This window comes from Oncorhynchus nerka, linkage group LG3 (assembly GCF_034236695.1).
Source record: "Oncorhynchus nerka isolate Pitt River linkage group LG3, Oner_Uvic_2.0, whole genome shotgun sequence".
NCBI lineage: Eukaryota > Metazoa > Chordata > Actinopteri > Salmoniformes > Salmonidae > Oncorhynchus > Oncorhynchus nerka.
In genome coordinates, this window is record NC_088398.1 from 29,259,140 (window position 1) to 29,280,054 (window position 20,915).

Sequence of the window (20,915 nt, forward strand, 5' to 3'; positions counted from 1 at the left end):
TCATTAGAGTGCAAGGAGACTGATGAATCATTCCATCTGTTGTAATCTCTCTCTGCAACCAGGCCTGGTAGAAAAGAGAAGGTTGAATCAATATGGGGAGGGGGGATGGAGTCATGCTGCGTTCGTAACCAGTGGGAAGTGGGAATTTACCACAGACGAATGGCTCTCCAACAGGTAATTACTAGTGGGGAACTCGTCTATCCTCCTGAGCTCTCTCATTTGTCTCACCTGCTGACTTCTGACATCAACTACTAAGGAAATTACCTTGATAACAGCATTTTCAGCAGTTAAATGCTATAAAACTTTATAAAAGGCAATCTATTAATATGGTTTTTGAACGTCATTTGTTTACATCCTTGATAGCTGAACTTTTAGATTGTTTGCTCAGCTGGTTGGCCATTAGCCATCTGGCGTTTCTCAACGGGTTCATAGCATGTGAATGCATCCAACTGTTATTTATGACTTCACAACTGGTCAATTCCCACCTCCCACTTGGTTACGAATGCAGCATTAGCTGAGTTCAGGGCTGCCTCAATTGGTCTTTCTTTGATTCCATGCATTCTATCTCCCTGCATCCTTCTCAATTGTATTGGAGATGAACCAAGGTCCCTCCCCTCTGACCTTCTCCAATGCATTCTGAGGAGGCGAGGCAGTAAGATCTGAGGAATCAAGGAGAGATGGATTGAGATACCAACAGAATAAAATATGGATACTTAGAATAGCTATTATTGACACAGAATGAGACAATTTCAGTTTTACAATGGAAAAATTATAATTCTGCAGGAACAGAGCAGATTATCCTTCAGCGATCCCTCTACACCAACTCTTGCTGAAAAACTGACGAGTGAGACATTTTGTTCCAAGAAGTAGGTCATGATCAGTCTGAGTGGTTTGCTCAAGCAGTGGTGTTTTTTGGAGACAGATAGTGACTTTGTGACGATGTTGTTACATGTTATGGCCAGAAATGAAGAGAGTCAGGACAACTAGGTTTTGGGTTTGAAAAGCATTTGGAAAGGAATTTGCATTGCACGAGATTAAAATGCCCTATTAAATCTACTTAAGAGAACAAGCATATCTAATGACACTGGGCTCCATGCACGTAAAAGGTTTATTCAGAATGGTAGTTTTTCCTAATGCAATAAATCGTGGGTGGTGCAGAGAAATATGACTTGAGTGAATCTCGGGAGGACATTTTAGTCCAATACTAAAAATGTCCAATCACAAACAAGTCTGAAAAAAACAAGTGATTTAATGCAGATTTAATCTTAAAATCCACTTGCTGAACTGGTTTTGTACCTTTGTTTCTGTCATGACTCTAATATTGGTTAACATTCAGACACAATTGAAAAGGGACCCAGAGATTTATTACAGAAAATTAAGGAATGTGCAAAAAAAGACATTTGACAAAGATAAACATAAGCACATATCCCCATCATGCTGACTTTGATAACAATTGGAAGAAGTATTTGCAAAGAAAGCAAAAAGGACAATTGTCAGCGGTATTATTTTCATAATTCTCTGTGGCTAACAACCTCTTTCTTCACAATCCAATGTTCCATGCAATGGGTAATATAATACTATCGATATCAAGAGTCTGAAAAACAGAAATTAATCCCTCATTTACCACAAAGCCCCACCTAAAATAACCATGAAAACACCACGGTTTCAAAGGCATCGTTCATTTAGACATTCTATATAACTATTTTTGCCAGAGTCCCCATATTATATACAGGATACCCCAGTGACGGAACAAGGAAAACACAAATGTGTAAAAAGGGACTATCAGTTACTCTAATCCAACAGGTCTGGTTAATTGCAAATGCATGTCAGCTCTTACAGCTCCATCTCTGCATATATGTTTCCATGGCAACTAGACCCTTCTGCTTGACATTCCAGTCTCATACACCGGTTGCTGGGAACTCGCACAAAAGCGCACACTTCCATCACAAAAAGCTCCAATTGATTCGACATTGATTGACCATACCAAAATCATATTGATACGTAACAGGTTTAGTCCAGTCAATGCAAAAGGCTTTGACTTATGAAATCTATTGACCGATTCTGTTATTTAACGGTCCACAAATGACAGAGGGAAGCACGGAGCTTTGCATCTTTTTATTTGCTATGATCACCGATCAAGGATGTCAGTTGGCCATCCAAGTCTAATCACCAAGTTGTCTCAGATAACACAGAGACAGAGTTTGTGTGTGTTATGCTACATTGAACGTGTAAAAAAAAACACAAAAAAAACCATTCAACATAATAACAAAGGCAAAAGTCATTAAAGAGGAGTCGCTTCTATGTTGGTGTATTAAAAAGCAGGGATAAGAACAAGCAGGAACATTTTTTGATTATTCAAGATGTCAGAGATGTTGAGCCAGGAAGATCAGTAACCACAGGATTACCATAGGAACCCACAGTCAACTCTTGAGTATGGCTCAATTAAATTCCCAAATCCCTTTGACAGTGTCCACACACTCAGTTTGAAACTTCTTTTTAAGCCTTCAATTAAAAAGTGCAATTCCAGTATATTGAAGGCTGTACAGTAAAAGTACATCAGGAATATCAAGCAACATCAATGAGAGAATGTGTTTTTGAACAAAGACGAGAAACATAATTAAAAAGCACAATAACCAAGGCAACAAAGGGTATGTAACTGATATACAGTGAGACTTACATTTAATTACACACCTTCGTCCTTCTTGTTATAAGACAATGCCAGAGAAATAGGTCTCTTGAGAGTTCACGTGTACTATAGGTACCAGAATATTTTCACATATTCCTGGGAAATACAAATGGACAGTTTGTTTTCTGTAACTCAAATCTAAATGACTGAACCCAGAGTCACACCTAGCCAGAGTGACATTTGATAGCAAGTCTTTGATATAGGGCAATGCCAAAGGGCATTGCAGAGTATTTATTTAACCCTTCAGAATCAAAGTATTGTCACACGAACTGCAATTGAAGTCGGAAGTTTACATACACTTAGGTTGGAGTCATTAAAACTCGTTTTTCAACCACTCCACAAATTTCTTGTTAACAAACTAGTTTTGGCAAGTCGGTTCGGAGTAATTTGTCCAAAAATTCCTTACAGACAGATTAATTAACTTATAATTCACTGCATCACAATTCCAGTGGGTCAGAAGTGTACATACACTAAGTTGACTATGCCTTTAAATAGGTTGGAAAATTCCAGAAAATTATGTCATGGCTTTAGAAGCTTCTGATAGGCTAATTGACATTATGAGTCAATTGGAGGTGTACCCGAGGATGTATTTCAAGGCCTACCTTCAAAGTCAGTGCCTCTTTGCTTGACATCATGGGAAAATCAAAAGAAATCAGCCAAGAACACAAGTCTTGTTCATCCTTGGGAGCAATTTCCAAACGCCTGAATGTATCATGTTCATACGTACAAACAATAGTACGTAAGTATAAACACCATGGGACCACGCAGCTGTCATACCGCTCAGGAAGGAGACGTGTTCTATCTCCTAGAGATGAACGTTCTTTGGTGGGAAAAGTGCAAATCAATCCCAGAACAACAGCAAAGGACCTTGTGAAGATGCTGGAGGAAACCGGTACATAACTATCTATATCCACAGGGAAAAAAAGTCCTATACTGACATAACCTGAAAGGCGGATGAGCAAGGAAGAAGCCACTGCTCCAAAACCGCCATAAAAAAGCCAGACTACGGTTTGCAACTGCACATGGGGACAAAGATCATACTTTTTGGAGAAATGTCCTCTGGTCTGATGAAACAAAAAATATAACTGTTTGGCCATAATGACCATCATTATGTTGGGAGGAAAAAGGGGGAGGCTTGCAAGCCGAAGAACACCATCCCAACCGTGAAGCACGGGGGTGGCAGCATCACATTGTGGGGGTGCTTTGCTGCAGGAGGGACTGGTGCACTTCACAAAATAGATGGCACTATGAGGAAGGAAAATTAAGTAGATATAATGAAGCAACATCTCAAGACATCAGTCAGGAAGTTAAAGCTTGGTCGCAAATGGGTCTTCCAAATGGACAATGACCCCAAGCATACTTCAAAAGTTGTGGCAAAATGTCTTAAGGACAACAAAGTCAAGGTATTGAAGTGGCCATCACAAAGCTCTGACCTCAATCCTATAGAACATTTGTGGGCAGAACTGAAAAAGCATGTGCGAGCAAGGAGGCCTGCAAACCTGACACAGTTACACCAACTCACAATTTTAAGGCAATGCTACCAAATACTAATTGAGTATGTAAACTCCTGACCCACTGGGAATGTGATGAAAATAAAAGCAGAAATAAATAATTCGCTCTACATTTATTCTGACATTTCGCATTCTTAAAATTCAGTCGTGATCCTAACTGACCTAAGACAGGGAATTTTTACTAGGATTAAATGTCAGGAATTGTGAAAGCCTGAGTTTAAATGTATTTGACTAAGGTGTATGTAAAATTCCGACTTCAACTGTAAATCAGGGTAGTGTTCATTTGGCTCAAAAAATAAAGAAAGAACTGATACAGGGGGTGACTTCCTGAACTTGTTAGATAAAAAAAAAAACGCTCATTTCCGTTGCGTGCCCTAATGAACACATCCCAGGTATGCCGTGCCTTTCCGGAAACTAAATGCAACAGTCTTTGAACAAACATCACACTGGCCAAGCCATGTCTCGAATGATGGCTGGTGGACAGAGATTCTTTTAAATGACCGCTGTGTGGAGTGGAGATGATCTTCGTGTGGAGATGACTAGAGGATAGAGTGATGACGTTTGTCTAAGTGTTCCTTTTCTTGCCCTCCGGCTCACGGGGTGAGTGCTCTAAAAAAATGTTACGAGAGCTTGACCGCAATCTTCTGGTCCTTCTTCATCATCCTTTGAACCTCCTTCTCCATCTTCTTCCTCTGCTGCTCCATGGAACGCTTTTCTCTCTCAGCCATCTTCTGTTGTCTGGTAGACAGGGAAACACAAAAAGGTGTGAGTTTAAAAGGACTGCAACAAACCTCATTACTAAGCTTTTTGATAGAGCAAAGGTGATAGTTCAGGAGGTAGAGAGAGATAAAAAAAAACTCTAAAAGTACTGCCAACCAAGTTTCCCTGAAGTCCCTGAATTTTCTGTGTGCAAATAATGCCTTTCTTTCATGTTGACTTTGTGCTGAACATTCTTAATATACTGCCACCTGCTGGATAACAACTAAACTTGCAGATCTCTTGACAATATGACAGTAATGACATTGAACATGAGAGGATTTTCACATTGAACTAGGGCTGTCCCCGACAATTCGTCTGGTCCAAATTTTTAAACGTGTTTTTCCCCCATAAATTGACACATCCTATGCGTTTTAATCAAATCAACTATATGTACTGAGCTTGGCTGATGCTTTAAGCGCACCGTTTGATGAAATAGCTAAAAGACACACAAATGACTACAGGGAGTATGACCGCATTTGATTTGATTGTGTAGGGCCGGGCTCAGACTTGCTGCACTGTTTTTTTTTTTAAATGACAGCAAGTGACTGTCTCTCACCTCCCTGCTGCAGTGACCACAGAACATCAATCTATTGTTTATTTTTTTGCTGAAGCTACAACATTTACAGCCATTTCTGACTGAAAGGTTCTGGTACCGAAATCCTTCATTTGTTTAGCAAAAACATTCCCTATTCCCTCAACCCTTACTCTATTTACGTGACAAATGTATGCGTCGCATGCATGTGACCACTAGGGACTGACCTATACCATAATCACATCAATAACTTGGATATAACAAACTCCAAACACGTGACATCAAATTGGATGCTAAGGACGTGACAAATAAACTCGAAACGTGGAAATGTTTTAATGGATGCTCAGGAGGAAGTCAGATGTGTGGAATAAATTAACTTTTTGTGGAAAATATTGGAGGTCAAGTAAAGTTTTTTTTGTGAAGCCTTTATTACAGCAAAGACTCAAAAACAGTCGCATTCATTCATGAATGCAATTTCCGAAATGAAACGGTTTATTTATTGTTTACGCCAATTACTCAAGGAATGCTTTATTTTAAAACGAAAATGCTGGATTGCATCTCAAATCATGAATGACTCGTATGCTGTGTGATGACATGAATGAATGATTAATGGATAGAGTAGCCTACAGAAGTATTTAAATACAGGCCTAAGTAAGTTACTGTATTAAGCCTAAACAGGATGCACTCTTAGGACTACAGCTCAATGGTGGTTATACAAGGATGTTATATAAACTTACTAATGATAATAACATTACTTATTATTATTATTATTATAAGGATGATAATAATAATAATAGTAACAATAAGGAGATCAAGAAAAAAAAAAGAGGGTTATTACAAATATTATTTATTCTGACAATTTGGAACAGTATAAACAAAATAATACCAGAGGCTGTTCTAACCGGGAGAAAAAGTGTAAAGCTTTTATGACAGCATAGCTAAGATTAAAAACAGACGAATGTGAAATTGTTTATCCGACATGTGGTTGCGTGAGGCTTGGTGCTAACGGAACAAACACACAAAAAAGCATCAAAAGCAGGATCTGTCTTATTTCTGTTGATATATATGGATTATTTACAGTGGCAAGAAGTCACAAGGATGTGAACCCTGTGGAATCACCTGGATTTATGCTTAAATTAGTCATCAAATTTGATCATCCAAGTCACAACAATAGACAAAAATAGTGTGCTTAAGCTAATAACACAAATTATTGTATTTTTGTCTATATTGAATACATCATTTAAACATTCACAGTGTAGGTTGGAAAAAGTATGTGAACCTCTAGGCTAATGACTTCTCCAAAAGCTAATTGGGGTCAGGAGTCAGCTGACCTGGAGCCCAATCAATGAGACGAGATTGGAGATGTTGGTTAGGAGCTGCCTTTCCCTATAAAAAGAAAAATCACAAAATTTGAGTTCGCTATTCACAAGAAGCATTGCATGATGCGAACCATGCCTCAAACAAAAGAGATCCCAGTTGACCTAAGATTAAGAATTGTTGACTTGCATAAAGCTGGAAAGGGTTACCAAAGTATCTCTAAAAGCCTTGATGTTCATCAGTCCACTGTAAGACAAACTGTCTATAAATGGAGAACGTTCAGCACTGTTGCTACTCTCCCTAGAAGTGACCGTCCTGCAAAGATGACTGCAAGAGCACAGCGCAGAATGCTCAATGAGGTTAAGAAGAATGCTAGTGTTAGCTAAAGACTTACAGAATTCTATGGTACATGCTAACATCTCTATTGACGAGTCTAAGATACGTAAAACACTAAAGAAGAATGGTGTTCATGGAAGGACACCACGGAAGAAGCCACTGCTGTCCAAAAAAACAAACATTGCTGAACATCTGAAGTTTGCAATAGTGCACCTGGATGTTCCACAGTGCTACTGGCAAAATATTCTGTGGACAGATGACACTACAGTTGAGTTGTTTGGAAGGAACACAACACAATGTGTGGAGGAAAAAAAAGGCACAGCACACCAACATCAAAACCTCATCCCAACTGTAAAGTATGGTGGAGGGAGCATCATGGTTTGGGGCTGCATTGCTGCCTCAGCTGGCTGTCCAGGCCCTATCATCGACGGAAAAATGAATTCAAGTTTATCAAGACATTTCGCAGGAGAATGTTAGGCTCTTTGTCCGCCAATTGAAGCGCAACAGAAATTGGGTGATGCAACAGGACAACTACCAAAAACACAGAAGTAAATCATCAACAGTATAGCTTCAACAGAAGAAAATACACCTTCTGGAGAGGCCCAGTCAGAGTCCTGACCTCAACCCGATTGAGATGCTGTGACATGACCTAAAGAGAGCGGTTCACACTAGACATCCCAAGAATATTGCTGAACTGATACAGTTTAGTAAAGAGGAATGGTCCAAAAATTCCTCCTGAATACAGAAAACGTTTGGTTGAGGTTATTGCTGCCAAAGGAGGGTCAACCAGTTATTAAATCCAAGGTTTCACATTTTTTCCACCCTGCATTGTGAATGTTTAAACGGTGTGTTCAATAAAGACATGAAAACGTGTAATTGTTTGTGTGTTAGTTTAAGCAGACTGTGTCCATTGTTGTGACCTAGATGAAGATCAGATCAAATTTTATGACCAATTGATACAGAAATCCAGGTATTTCCAAAGGGTTCACATACTTATTCTTACCACATACACATTTAACAGTTAGGCTATTGATTATAGACCTAATTAAGTTGGGGTTTCCTCTCGCCTCACTTTTCTTAGAAAATTAAGGCAAGGGCTGTTCTCGTCTCCTAACACCACTGCTGTCGCCAACCATTGTTCTCAACAGTGGCGTAAATTGCTTAAGTAAAAATACAACTTGTCATTTCTGGGGGTATTTATATTTACACAACTTTTACTTTACTACATCCGAATTGAAAATAATGTACTTTTTACTCCATACAATTTCCCTGACACCCAAAATAACTTTTTAACTTTTCTTTTCCGTTATCAATGCAGGACAGGAAATGGTCTAAGTCATGCACTTAACAAGAACATCCCTGGTCAGCCTACTGCCTCTGATCTGGCGGGCTCACTAAACACACGCTTGGTTTGTAAATGATGTCTGAGTCTTGGAGTGTGCCCTAGCTATCCTAAAAAATAAGAATTTAATACGAAAAAAGAAATGCAACAAAAAAAGTACCGTTAAAAACCTCTTGAATCTAGGGGGCACTATTTTCATTTTTGGAAAAATAACATCCCCAAAGTAAAACAGGCTATTTTGTCAGGACAAGATGCTAGAATATGCATATAATTGACAGCTTAGGATAGAAAACTCTAAAAGTTTCCAAAACTGTAAAAAATATTGTCTGTGAGTATAACAGAACTGATATTGCAGGCGAAAGCCTGAGAAAAATCCAATCAGGAAGTGACTCTTATTTAGAAACCTCTGCGTTCCTATAAGTCCCTATTGAGCAGTGAAAGGGATATCAACCAGATTCCTTTTTCTATGGCTTCCCTAATGTGTCTAGTGTCACAATACATAGTTTCAGGCTTTTATTTTGAAAAATTAGCCTGAACGTCAACATTGCGTCAGTGGTCAGCTGAAGTCTCTCAGAGTGTTTTGTGCGTAAAGGACAAATGTGGCCATTGTTTCTCTCTATCCTACTAAGAAGCCACCAGTCCCGGTTGATATATTATCGAATAGATATTTGTAAAACACCTTGAGGATTGATTATAAACAACTTTTGCCATGTTTCTGTCGATATTATGGAGCTAATTTGGAATATTTTTCAGCGTTGTCGTGACCGCAATTTCCCGTTGATTTCTCAGCCAAACGTGAAGAACAAACCGAGCTATTTCGCCTACAAAAATAATATTTTGGGAAAAAAGGAACATTTGCTATCTAACTGGTAGTCTCATGGGTGAAAACATCCGAAGCTCAAAGGTAAACAATTTAATTTGATTGCTTTTCTGATTTGTGGCCAGGTTGCCTGCTGCTAGCTAGGCATAATGCTATGCTAGGCTATCAATAAACTTACAAATGCTTGTCTTGCTTTGGCTGTAAAGCATATTTTCAAAATCTGAGATTACAGGGTGATTAACAAAAGGCTAAGCTGTGTTTCAATATATTTCACTTGTGATTTCATGAATAGGAATATGTTCTAGTAATATTTATGTCCGTTGCATTATGCTAATTAGTGTCAGTTGATGACAACGCTCCCGGCCCCAGGATGGGTAGTATCAAGAGGTTTAAGTTATCTTTTACAATTGGGTACTTTTTCCACCACTGGTTCTCAACACCAATATGCTGTTTAACGTTGATATTACTCACATAACAACATGGTCTAGGAAAAGGTGCCAATTCAACAGCGCACTGATGTGTTTCCGCAGAGAGCGACCGCTATCGCGGGAGAAAGCACATTTGTTATAAAATAATTGTTATTAGTGTCGCACCACTGTTCTTATGTAATATAACCATATACATTTCCAGTCAAACAAATTTTAGAGTGATGAACTGTGCCATCCCCACAGCCTCCACACAGTCCACTCAGACAGGCGCAAATCTGACAGGTGTCTTGTACACCATGATTAATTTTGTTTTGCTACTGGTCGCCTAAAGAAATCTCAGTCGACCAACAGCCTATCGCCCAAACAATCGACCAGTCGACTAACTCAGTGCCTCTGCTTGACATCATGGGAAAATCAAAAGAAATCAGCCAAGACCTCAGAAAAACAATTGTAGACCTCCACAAGTCTGGTTCATCCTTGGGAGCAATTTTCAAATGCCTGAAGGTACCACGTTCATCTGTACAAACAATAGTACGCAAGTATAAACACCATGGGACCATGCAGCCGTCATACCGCTCAGGAAGGAGACGTGTTCCGTCTCCTAGAGATGAATGTACTTTAGTGCGAAAAGTGCAAATCAATCCTGGAACAGCAAAGGACCTTGTGAAGCTGCTGGAGGAAACAGGTAAAAGCGTATTTATATCCACAGTAAAAACGAGTCCTATAGACATAACCGGAAAGGCCGCTCAGCAAGGAAGCCACTGCTCCAAAATCTCCATAAAAAAAGCCAGACTACGATTTGCAACTGCACATGGGGACAAAGAACATACTTTTTGGAGAAATGTCCTCTGGTCTGATGAAACAAAAATAGAACAGTTTGGCCATAATGACCGTTATGTTGGGAGGAAAAAGGGGGAGGCTTGCAAGCCGAAGAACACCATCCCAACCGTGAAGCACAGGGTGGAAGCATCATGTTGTGGGGGTGCTTTGCTGCAGGAGGGACTGGTGCACTTCACAAAATAGATGGCATCATGAGAAGGAAAATTATGTGGACATATTGAAGCAACATCAAGACATCAGTTAAAGTTTGGTCGCAAATAGGTCTTCCAATGACCCCAAGCATACTTCCAAGTTGTGGCAAAATGGCTTAAGGAAAACACAGTCAAGGTATTGGAGTGGCCATCACAAACCCCTGACCTCGATCCTATAGAAAAGTTGTGGGCAAAACTGAAAAAGGATGTGCGAGGAAGGAGGCCTTCAAACCTGACTCAGTTACACCAGCTCTGTCAGGATGGGCCAAAATTCACCCAACTTATTGTGGGAAGCTTGTGGAAGGCTACCCGAAACATTTGACCCAAGTTAAACAATTTTAAAAGCAATGCTACCAAATACTAATTGAGTGCATGTAAACTTCTGACCCACTGGGAATGTGATGAAAGCAATAAAAGCCAAAATCATCATTCTCTCTACTATTATTCTGACATTTCTCATTCTTAAAATAAAGTGGTGATCCTAACTGACCTAAGACAGGCAATTTTTACTAGGATCAAATGTCAGGAATTGTGAAAAACTGAGTGTAAATGCATTTGGCTAAGGTGTATGTAAACTTCCGACTTCAACTGTATCCTTGAGAGTCTATGTATATCAGCAGCCATATCTACATGGTATAGGTCTCAAAAATATTTTCAAAAACGGAATTGCATTTCAAATATTCTCTAGTATCTCTAATATTCTTCAAACTCAAATCTGAACCTCAAAGTAGAGGGCTGCCTGTGGGTCCCGACAGAGATCATTGCAGCGAGGTCAGCCTTTTTCATGCTATGGGTGGGAGTAGGCAGACCGATGACTTCTGGATTAAATTATTTTTGTTGTTGCACAGATTATTTGGAAACGGTCATCGTTCTTCTTTGTATGCGTTAGCCTTCCTATTGTATTAAAAGCACATCTTTGTCACATTATTCACACACACTCAGAATTCGCTGCTTCATCTAGTTGGACGTGAGATCAAGCACGACTTGTACACAAAAGTATGTGGATTTTGCTATTTCCGCCACACTCGTTGCTGACAGGTGTATAAAAATCAAGCACACAGCCACGTATTATCCATAGACAAACATCGGCAGTAGAATGGCCTTACTGAAGAGCTCAGTGACTTTCAAAGTGGCACCTCCATATGATGCCACCGCCATATGATGGGATCAACCAGGGCTCAGCCGCAAAGTGGTAGGCCACAGAAGCTCACAGAACAGGAGTGCTGAAGCGCATAAAAATAGTCTGTCCTCAGTTGCAACACTCAATACCGAGTTCCAAACTGCCAAGGGAAACAACGGCAGCACAAGAACTGTTCGTCGGGAGCATCATGAAATGAGTTTCCATGGCCAAGCAGCACCACACAAGCCTAAGATCACTATGCTCAATACCAAGCATCGGCTTGAGTGGTGTAAAGCTCGCCACCATTGGACTCCACAGCAGTGGAAACGCATTCTCTGGAGGGATGAATCACGCTTCACCATCTTGCAGTCCGACGGACCCATCTGGGTTTGGCGGATGCCAGGGGAAAGCTACCTGCCACAATTCATAGTGCCAATTGTATAGTTTAGTGGAGGAGGAATAATGGTCTGGGGCTGTTTTCCATTGGTCGGGCTAGGCCCTTTGGTTCCAGTGAAGGGAAATCTTAACGCTACAGCATACAGTGACATTTCTAAACAATTCTGATCTTCCAACTTTGTGGCAATATTTTGGGGAAGGCCCTTTCCTGTTTCAGCATGAAAATACCCCCATGCAAAAAAGCGAGGTCCATACAGAAACGGTTTGTTGAGATCAGTTTGGAATAACTTGACTGGCCTGCACAGAGCTCTGACCTCAAACCCATTGAACACCTTTGGGATGAATTGGAACGCCGACTGCGATCCAGGCCTAATCGCCCAACATCAATGCCCGATCACACTAATGCTCGTGGCTGAATGGAAGCCTCAACAACGTTCCTATATCTAGTGGAAAACCTTCCAAGAACAGTGGAGGCTGTTATAGCAGCAAATGGGAGACCAACCCCATATTAATGCCCATGAGTTTGGAAAGATGTTCGATGAGCAGGTGTCCACATACTTTTGGTAATGTAGTGTATAGGTGTGGTCTCATTGAAATAGAGTAGGCTGCCAATGCATGGGCGGAGAATCACTGGCAGTTCTTTCCAAGGAAATGTACTACCTGAATATGATTAGGCTATCTCACTACATTGCCTATAAATACATATTTATAACCCATATTTGTCTCTGTCTGAACATTTTCCCACTCCTAAAAAGGTAGGCTATAAAAATAGCTCAAGAGAAAGTGCAAGTCTCTCTACGTCTAGCATATTGGCCGATAGCCCACTAATACGGATAGCTTAATATAAACGGGCCACTTGTGGCTGGCAAGTGAGCTGCGTACATACGCCTAAAATAACATCACAAGACAGCGGTTGGGTTCAGAACCAGTTATGCGGATAGCGGTTGGGAGCAGGAGGAAGAAATCAGTCCCGCGCAGACGACATCGAAGCCAGTTCCACTGCTTCCCCCCCCCCATTCTTCCCCTCCAATCAGGGTCTGATTTAGACCTGGGACACCAGTTAGGTGAAATTCATTGTCAGGTAAAACAGAAAACCAGCAGGCTCTGGACCTGTAGTGTAAGATTTGAATACCCTTGCTCTTCACATTATTAAAAGTGCTATCACCTGAGCACCAAATCGGCCTCCCAGGCAGCATCTGACGACTCATCCTCCCAGGCGTTGGCATCCTCATGCCAGGTATCCATGTCTCCAAGCTCAGACTGTGGGACAGAGGAGGAGGACAGGAATGCAGTCAGGACACGATCGCTGACACAGTATAGGATGGCAGTGGGACCTAATCTCCATTAGCAACTATTCTTCACAACACTATAAAACCTTTATTCAACATGAATACAGAGAACTGTGGCCCTGGAGGACTTGTGCACTCCTGGGAATGAACAATGTCAGAGCACTGGTCCAACTAAAACAGACATTTGAGATGGTGAACTAAAAAGAGACTCAGACTTCCTCATATTGCTATAGAGAGATGGTCTGTAATCCTTGAAACAGGAAATTGGACAGGCGTTGTCTAGCTGCTCAGTTTTTTGGTGGCTGGGGTTTTGAAATCTGGACAGTGGATAGAGCAGTACCACCTCTCTCAAAGCCCCTCACCAGCACGTCCCCTTTCAAAAGACACCGGTTTACAACAATGTCAGAGGTTAGCAGTGTGAAATTAGAACATTCAAGTTAAAAACCCCACCCTAACTTCAAACACCACCCCTGCAAAAATCAGTATTTATCAAAATAATAAGTACCGCTAATCCACCGTACAAAGAGATAGAGATTCAATTAAGACAACCTACTCCATAGTTTTAAAGTGAAAGTTATAGAACATTTTCCAAATTAAGGGAAAGAAAGCAAAACTGAAATATCATAATTGGATAATTCTCCACCCCCCTGAGTCAATACTTGGTGGAAGCACCTTTGGCAGCCATTACAGCTGTGTGTGAATAACTTGGAATAAGATTCTACCAATTTTGCACAACTCTTAGGGCAATAAAAATCCATTGTTTTCGTCAAAATTGCTCAAGCTCGTTACATTTGGTTGGAAATCTTTGACGGACAGCAATATCCCAAAAAACTGGTATCAGATTTTCAAGCAAATTTCATTCAGGACTAAAAAGTATTTCTAGTGAGTCTATCCCACGGTCAGGTTTTCAGAAAACTGAATGCAACAACATTGCATTCATTCCATATTACTGGCCTGTATGACAAAGTGGAAATAAATACACCTGTGTAAAATTTATTTTAAAAAATAAATAAAAAATAAATAAATAATCCACTCCAAATGATCCATTCTGTTTGCAACAAGGCTGATAAGTAATATTAAAAACTACAGGATTGGGTCAAATCCAATACAACACAGAGTGAAACCCTCTATATTTTCAAGTAATGTGGTGGCAAAATTTTATGGGTATGCTCGTCATCAGCAGGGACTGCAGAGTTTGTCAGGATAAAAAAAAAAACGACTCGGTCTTCTGTAAACCTAAACCTGAGATAATTTTTTTCAGCGAGACAATTACACACATTTTAATGCCAAAGACACACCAGAATGTCTTTCCAAGAGGCGCTGAGTGTTCCTGTGTGGTCTAGTCTCAGTCCTGACTTTAATCGGCGTAAAATAAGTCCAAGTTTAAATATTGCTGTCTGTAAATGATCCCCAACCAAATGTTATGAGTTAGAGCAATTTTAACAAAAACAATGGATATAAACTCAGCAAAAAAAGAAACGTCCTCTCACGGTCAACTGCGTTTATTTTCAGCAAACTTAACATGTGCAAATATTTGTATGAGCATAACTAAATTTAACAACTTCCACAGACATGTGACTAACAGAAATGGAATAATGTGTCCATGAACAGGGGGGGGGTCAAAATCTTGAGATTGCCTGCAATGACAACAAGCTCAGTCCGATGATGCTGTGACACGCCGCCCCCAAACCATGACGGACCCTCCACCCCCAAATCGATCCCGCTCCAGAGTACAGGCCTCGGTGTAACGCTCATTCCTTCGACGATAAACGAGAATCCGACCATCACCCATGGTAAGACAAAACCGCGACTCATCAGTAAAGAGCACATTTACCAGTCCTGTCTGGTCCATCAACAGTGGGTTTGTGCCCATAGGCGACATTCTTGCAGGTGATGACTGGTGAGGACCAGCCTTACAACAGGCCTACAAGCCCTCAGTCCAGCCTCTCAGCTTATTGCGGAAAGTCTGAGCACTGATGGAGAAATTGTGCGTTCCTGGTGTAACTCTGGCAGTTGTTGTTGCCATCCTGTACCTGTCCCGCAAGTGTGATGTTCGGATGTACCGATCCTGTGCAGGCGTGGTCTGCCACTGCGAGGATGATCAGCTGTCCGTCCTGTAGCGCTGTCTTAGGCGTCTCACAGTAGGGATATTGCAATGTATTGCCCTGGCCACATCTGCAGTCCTCATGCCTCCTTGTAGCATGCCTAAGGGCACGTTCACGCATATGAGCAGAGACCCTGGGGATTTTTCTTTTGGTGTTTTTCAGAGTCAGTGGAAGGCCTCTTTAGTGTCCTAAGTTTTCATAACTGTGATCTTAATTGCCTACCGTCTGTAAGCTGTTAGTGTCTTAACAACTGTTTCACAGGTGCATGTTCATTAAATGTTTATGGTTCATTGAACAAGCATGGGAAACAGTGTTTAAATCCTTTACAATGAAGATCTGTGAAGAAGTTATTTGGATTTTTACGAATTATCTTTGAAAGACAGGGTCCTGAAAAAGGGACGTTTCTTTTTTTGCTGAGTTTGTTGCCCTAAGAGTTGTGTAAAGTTGTTATAATCTCATTCCAAATTATTAACAGCTGCAAAGGTTGCCAAAGGTGCTTCCACCAAGTACTAACACAGGCGGGAGGAGACTTATCCAACTATGATATTTCAGTTGTGTTTTCTTAATTTAGAACATTTTCTATAACTTTCACTCTGAAAATGTGGACTAGGTTGTGTAGCGCTGTCGGAAAAAAAATTATCTAATTTTAGATTACATTTTATGGCAACAAAATGTGAGAAAAAAAGCTCAAGAGGGTGTAAACTTTCTATAGGCACTGTACTCTGGGCGATGCTACACAAACTCACAGATGGCTGAATGAAGGAGGTGTCCTGAGTGGCTGCCAGTCTGCTGGAGAAGCCCGCACTGCCATCGGGTACCAAGTAGTTGAGTGGCTCCCTCTTCTTCAGCACAATCTAGGGTGGGGACAGAGAGAAAAGAGAGAAGTTAAAACTACTAAGACTCAACAATATGATATGGCGCGACAACAAGCAGCAGTGTGGCCAGCGATATTGTCGACAGAGTGTGAGGCAAGAGGCTGCACTCTTCATCACCAAAACAAATACTGTTAAGCATCAGTGCATGTGCACGGGAGTTTGCTTCGCCCTCTCATGCCATGTGATAGCTCGGTGAAAACAAATGTTGTACAGTGCAGCCTCGCCCTTTAGACAATTTATGTTTGTGTTGGGAGTTACCCTGCTCCTCCCTTCTGGTAAAAGTATATTGCTGAGTCTACCTTTAATTAGTGTTGAGAAATGCACTTTAAGTTGGAATCCATAATTCGTGAAAATGCCTCATCCATTTGGGATATTTCAACAAAGAAGTTAAGTCAAACAACAAACACCTTTTCCCCTTTGGACATCATTGCATGCACATATAATACTAGAGTAGGTGCAGTACTGCAATTTTTTTTATCATGCTGTCTGACACTCCCCTCCTGAGTTTCATCAACTAAACAAAACAAACACAACAACAAAAGACACTGGGGCGAACAGTGGCACAGATTTCATCTTTAAATGAAGACCCAGCCTACTTTCTGTGTTTTCCTGATGGTGGGAGCCATGTCTTTGAAGTAGTCTGGTTCCACTTCCTCGCCGGGCTGTGGTGGCACATTGCCATTACCGCCCTCGATCTTGATACTTGTGGGACCATCTTCATCCCACGAGCTCCATTCTTCAATCTCTGCCTGCACAGGGTTTGGTCAAATAATATGACGAAAATAAAGAGAAAGGATTTAAGTGTGCCACAAAGTAAAAATTGACTGTTGGTTGCACAATAAATGCTTGATGATGTAATTAATGACAATAGGGGGAAAGCAGGTTTGTTAGGGATGTAAAGCAAATCGACTAAGTACTTACAGCACATTATTGCTAACATGATGCATCTTACAAACTTGTATATCACTGACCGGTTTGGGTACTGATGAAAAATCAACCGTCGTTGGAAGAGATATCTGATCCCCACTTAGCTTACGCAACCTCCCAGATCTATGTCAAAACAGGAAATGTGCTTACCGTCAAAACTGTGGGCCACCACAAAAACAGACATTTTTAGAGCAAAGGCATTCCATGGGAAGCAATTTTCACGTGCAAATAGCATTTGATTTCTATGCTAATGTATTTGGTAGTGCTCAAGGAATGGCATTCTATATCATTAATTTCAACATTAAGTAAAGTGACTGGAAAGCTTACAGACTACGGCTGTCAGATTTGACCGAATCTGACACGGCAAAGGGTTCTAGATCAGTTTTGCTTCTTTTAATTAAACATAATGGTTGTTCCTTACCTGCATATTAACCTTCTGAAGAATGAAAGGAAGGTTGCAAGCCATGTGCAAATCTTGAAAAGGCGAAACTGAGAGATGGCCATGGTGAAGTTGAGCTAAAACGAGGACATACCATTATTAGCAAATTTGATTTATAATCAGAATATTCAAGCAAGACTGTCATCAACATCCATCTAATAAATGAGTAAGTTTTCTAGCTGTAATAGATTTAGTCATTAGCATAGCTAGAAAGTTAGCTAGCTATTTTCTTCCTGGTTACTACTTCCTCCTGGCAATTTAAAAAGTATCACAGTATGAGTCATAATACCCATAAAACCTAGCAGTCAAACAGGGAAATGGTTCCAATTGTTTTGACCATAAGGGATTTTAGATATTTTTGAAAAATAAGGGCTGCGTTTCGTGTAGGCTTATCCTGGCGTGACATTTTGATAACTGTGTAAATCTCTCTAGGACAATGTGACTAACAAAATACCTGCCTGTATTTAACCCCAAAAAATGAAATGCTAATTAGCTTCTAATGTGGCCATCATAAAGAACTACAAATGCCAGGATCTGGACGAGACTGCCGAATCGAGGCAAAGGTAAGCATCTCTGGATTAACTATGTTAGCTAAATGTAGTAATGAATAAATTGGCTACATTTCTTTAAATGGGCAATTATGTGAACAGTCTTGTGCAAGTTTTAAATTGACAATGCCTGTTAGCAAAGGTGTCAGCTAGAGATGATGTGCAGGAGCTTGCAGGGATTTGTAGTTTAGCATGTCGTCTACTTTGATGCTATTTAGCATTTTCAAATCTGAGAGTAAATAGTTGTGCTGTTATTTTTATTGATTTGGCCAAAGCTTTTGATACGGTAGACCATTCTATTCTTGTGGGCCGGTTAAGAAATATTGGTGTATCTGAGGAGTCTTTGGCCTGGTTTACTAACTACTCTCAGAGTGCAGTGTATAAAGTCAGAATATTTAGTCAGCCACTGCCCATCACCAAGGGAGTACCCAAAGGCACATCACTGAACTCTATACTCCTCTGTAAACTGGTCATCTCTGTATATCTGTCACAAGACACACTGGTTGCTGCTTATTTATAAAACCCTCTTAGAGCTCACTCCCCCCTATCTGAGAAATCTACTGCAGTCCTCATCCTCCACATACAACACCCGTTCTGCCAGTCACATTCTGTTAAAGGCCCCCAAAGCACACACATCCTTGGGTCGCTTGTTTTTTCAGTTCGCTGCAGCTGGCGACTGGAACGAGTTGCAAAAACACACTCAAACTGGACAGTTTTATCTCAATCTCTTCATTCAAAGAGTCAATCATGGACACTCTTACTGACAATTGTGGCTGCTTTGCGTGATGTATTGTTGTCTCAACCTTCTTGCCCTTTGTGCTGTTGTCTGTGCCCAATAATGTTTGTGCCATGTTGTGCTGCTGCCATGTTGCTACCATGCTGTTGTCAGCAAGGTCTCTCTTTATGTAGTTTTGTCTCTTGTCGTGATGTGTTTTGTCTTAATTATATCCCAGCCCCCGTCCACACAGGCCTTTTGGTAGGCCGTTATTGTAAATAAATGTGTTTTTAACTGACTTGCCTAGTTACATAATGGTTAAAAAATAAATGTATTGATAAGTCAACTTGTCCGAGAGATTTCCATGGTTATCAAAACGTCACGCCAGGGTAAGCCTACACGAAACAACCCTTAATGAACTGTTTCGAAAATCTCTGGGTAAAATTTCAGTTTGAAGAACTATTGGAACCATTTCCCTGTTTGAACGCTAGGTTTTATGGATATTATGAGACCACCGTGGGGCTCAATTTCTGAATCATCTAATGCACCCATTCAAAACAACTGCAACAACAAATACGAGCTCAAATCATGCAGGTCGGAAAGTCGGAACTCAAGAGGTCCGAGTTCCCGAGTTGGAAATCCGAGTTGGATTACCGTTCATATCGATTTTCCATTGAAGATCGTTTATTTCTGGATTCCGAGTTGTTTTGGACGCAATTAAGTCGGAGATTTCAGAGTTCCCAGTTGTTCTGAACGCGGCATTCTAATCAAGTCTAGGTAACGTTAGATATATTTTGGGGGGGTCTGAAACGGATATAGACAGTTCATTGTCTTCATTGCTAAAATACAGACACTCACCGTACAGCTCAATATACTTGCTTAGCTGACAGCTGGCGAATCAGATGTGGTCGTCCCCAGAATTCATGTGTTTAGCTAGCTAGCGCTAACTTAGCAAAACTGCATACCGATATGCAACGTATTTTTCCTTGTAAATTTCACTCTCGAAACAACACACTTGTAATAATGACACCAGTCATATCACAAGCGTATGTGTCTAACAGCTGCTACCTAGCATCCGTTCTCATTATTTATCCCATAAATATTTGTCGCTTCTTCATAGCCTCATGGCTGCCATCTTGAAACTGGGGAGAGGATGTGGAACTAAAGCCGGGGCAAGAGGCACACTAAGTATCTCTGGGCTATGGTAGGCGTTGGCCTTCTGCCCCCCAGTGGTAGAACATATCATAGGACTTTGGCTTTATTTGAGCTGTTCTGTGAAATGTTATAGGCATAAAAAAAAAACGCATTTGGTTAATAAAAGTATAAATGTCATCCAGGCAAACTATGGATTTATTATGAGTAAATAATTAGGACCATTAACCAGTGGTGTAAAGTACTTAAGTAAAAATACTTGAAATTACTACTTAAGTAGTTTTTTGGGCTATCTGTACTTTACTATTTAGATTTTTGCCAACTTTTACTTCACGACTTTCCTAAAGAAAATCATGTACTTTTTACTCCAACACATATTACTGAGTGTTGGAGTGTGCCCCTGGCTATCCGTCAATAGAACATGTAAGGAATGTGAAATTGTTTAAATTTTTACTTTTGATACTTAAGTACATTTGAGCAATTCCATAATTACAAAATGACAAATAATTTTGATCGAAGTGGGCGAAGTATTTTGAATATTTGGGGCGTAGTCATCCATACAAACTGGCCAATGAGCTGACGAAGTA

The 20,915-nt window shown here is 40.5% G+C and overlaps 1 protein-coding gene across 2 annotated transcripts; it reads right to left on the bottom strand.

Moving 5' to 3' along the window:
* Positions 1–1,342: 1,342 nt before the first annotated feature.
* On the bottom strand, positions 1,343–20,325 carry LOC115106376 (receptor-binding cancer antigen expressed on SiSo cells-like). Of its 2 annotated transcripts, none has more exons than XM_029629047.2 (7): positions 20,035–20,325; positions 17,896–17,990; positions 17,519–17,597; positions 17,144–17,296; positions 16,419–16,526; positions 13,444–13,538; positions 1,343–4,935 (listed from the first exon to the last, which is right to left on the bottom strand). In XM_029629047.2, exons 2-7 carry the CDS (start codon positions 17,976–17,978, stop codon positions 4,818–4,820), a joined length of 636 nt encoding a protein of 211 aa, XP_029484907.1. In that variant the 5' UTR covers positions 17,979–17,990; positions 20,035–20,325; the 3' UTR covers positions 1,343–4,817. The 2 variants fall into 2 exon arrangements, with proteins under 2 accessions (XP_029484907.1, XP_029484913.1); XM_029629053.2 differs by lacking the exon at positions 1,343–4,935 and adding an exon at positions 6,315–6,874.
* Positions 20,326–20,915: the final 590 nt, after the last annotated feature.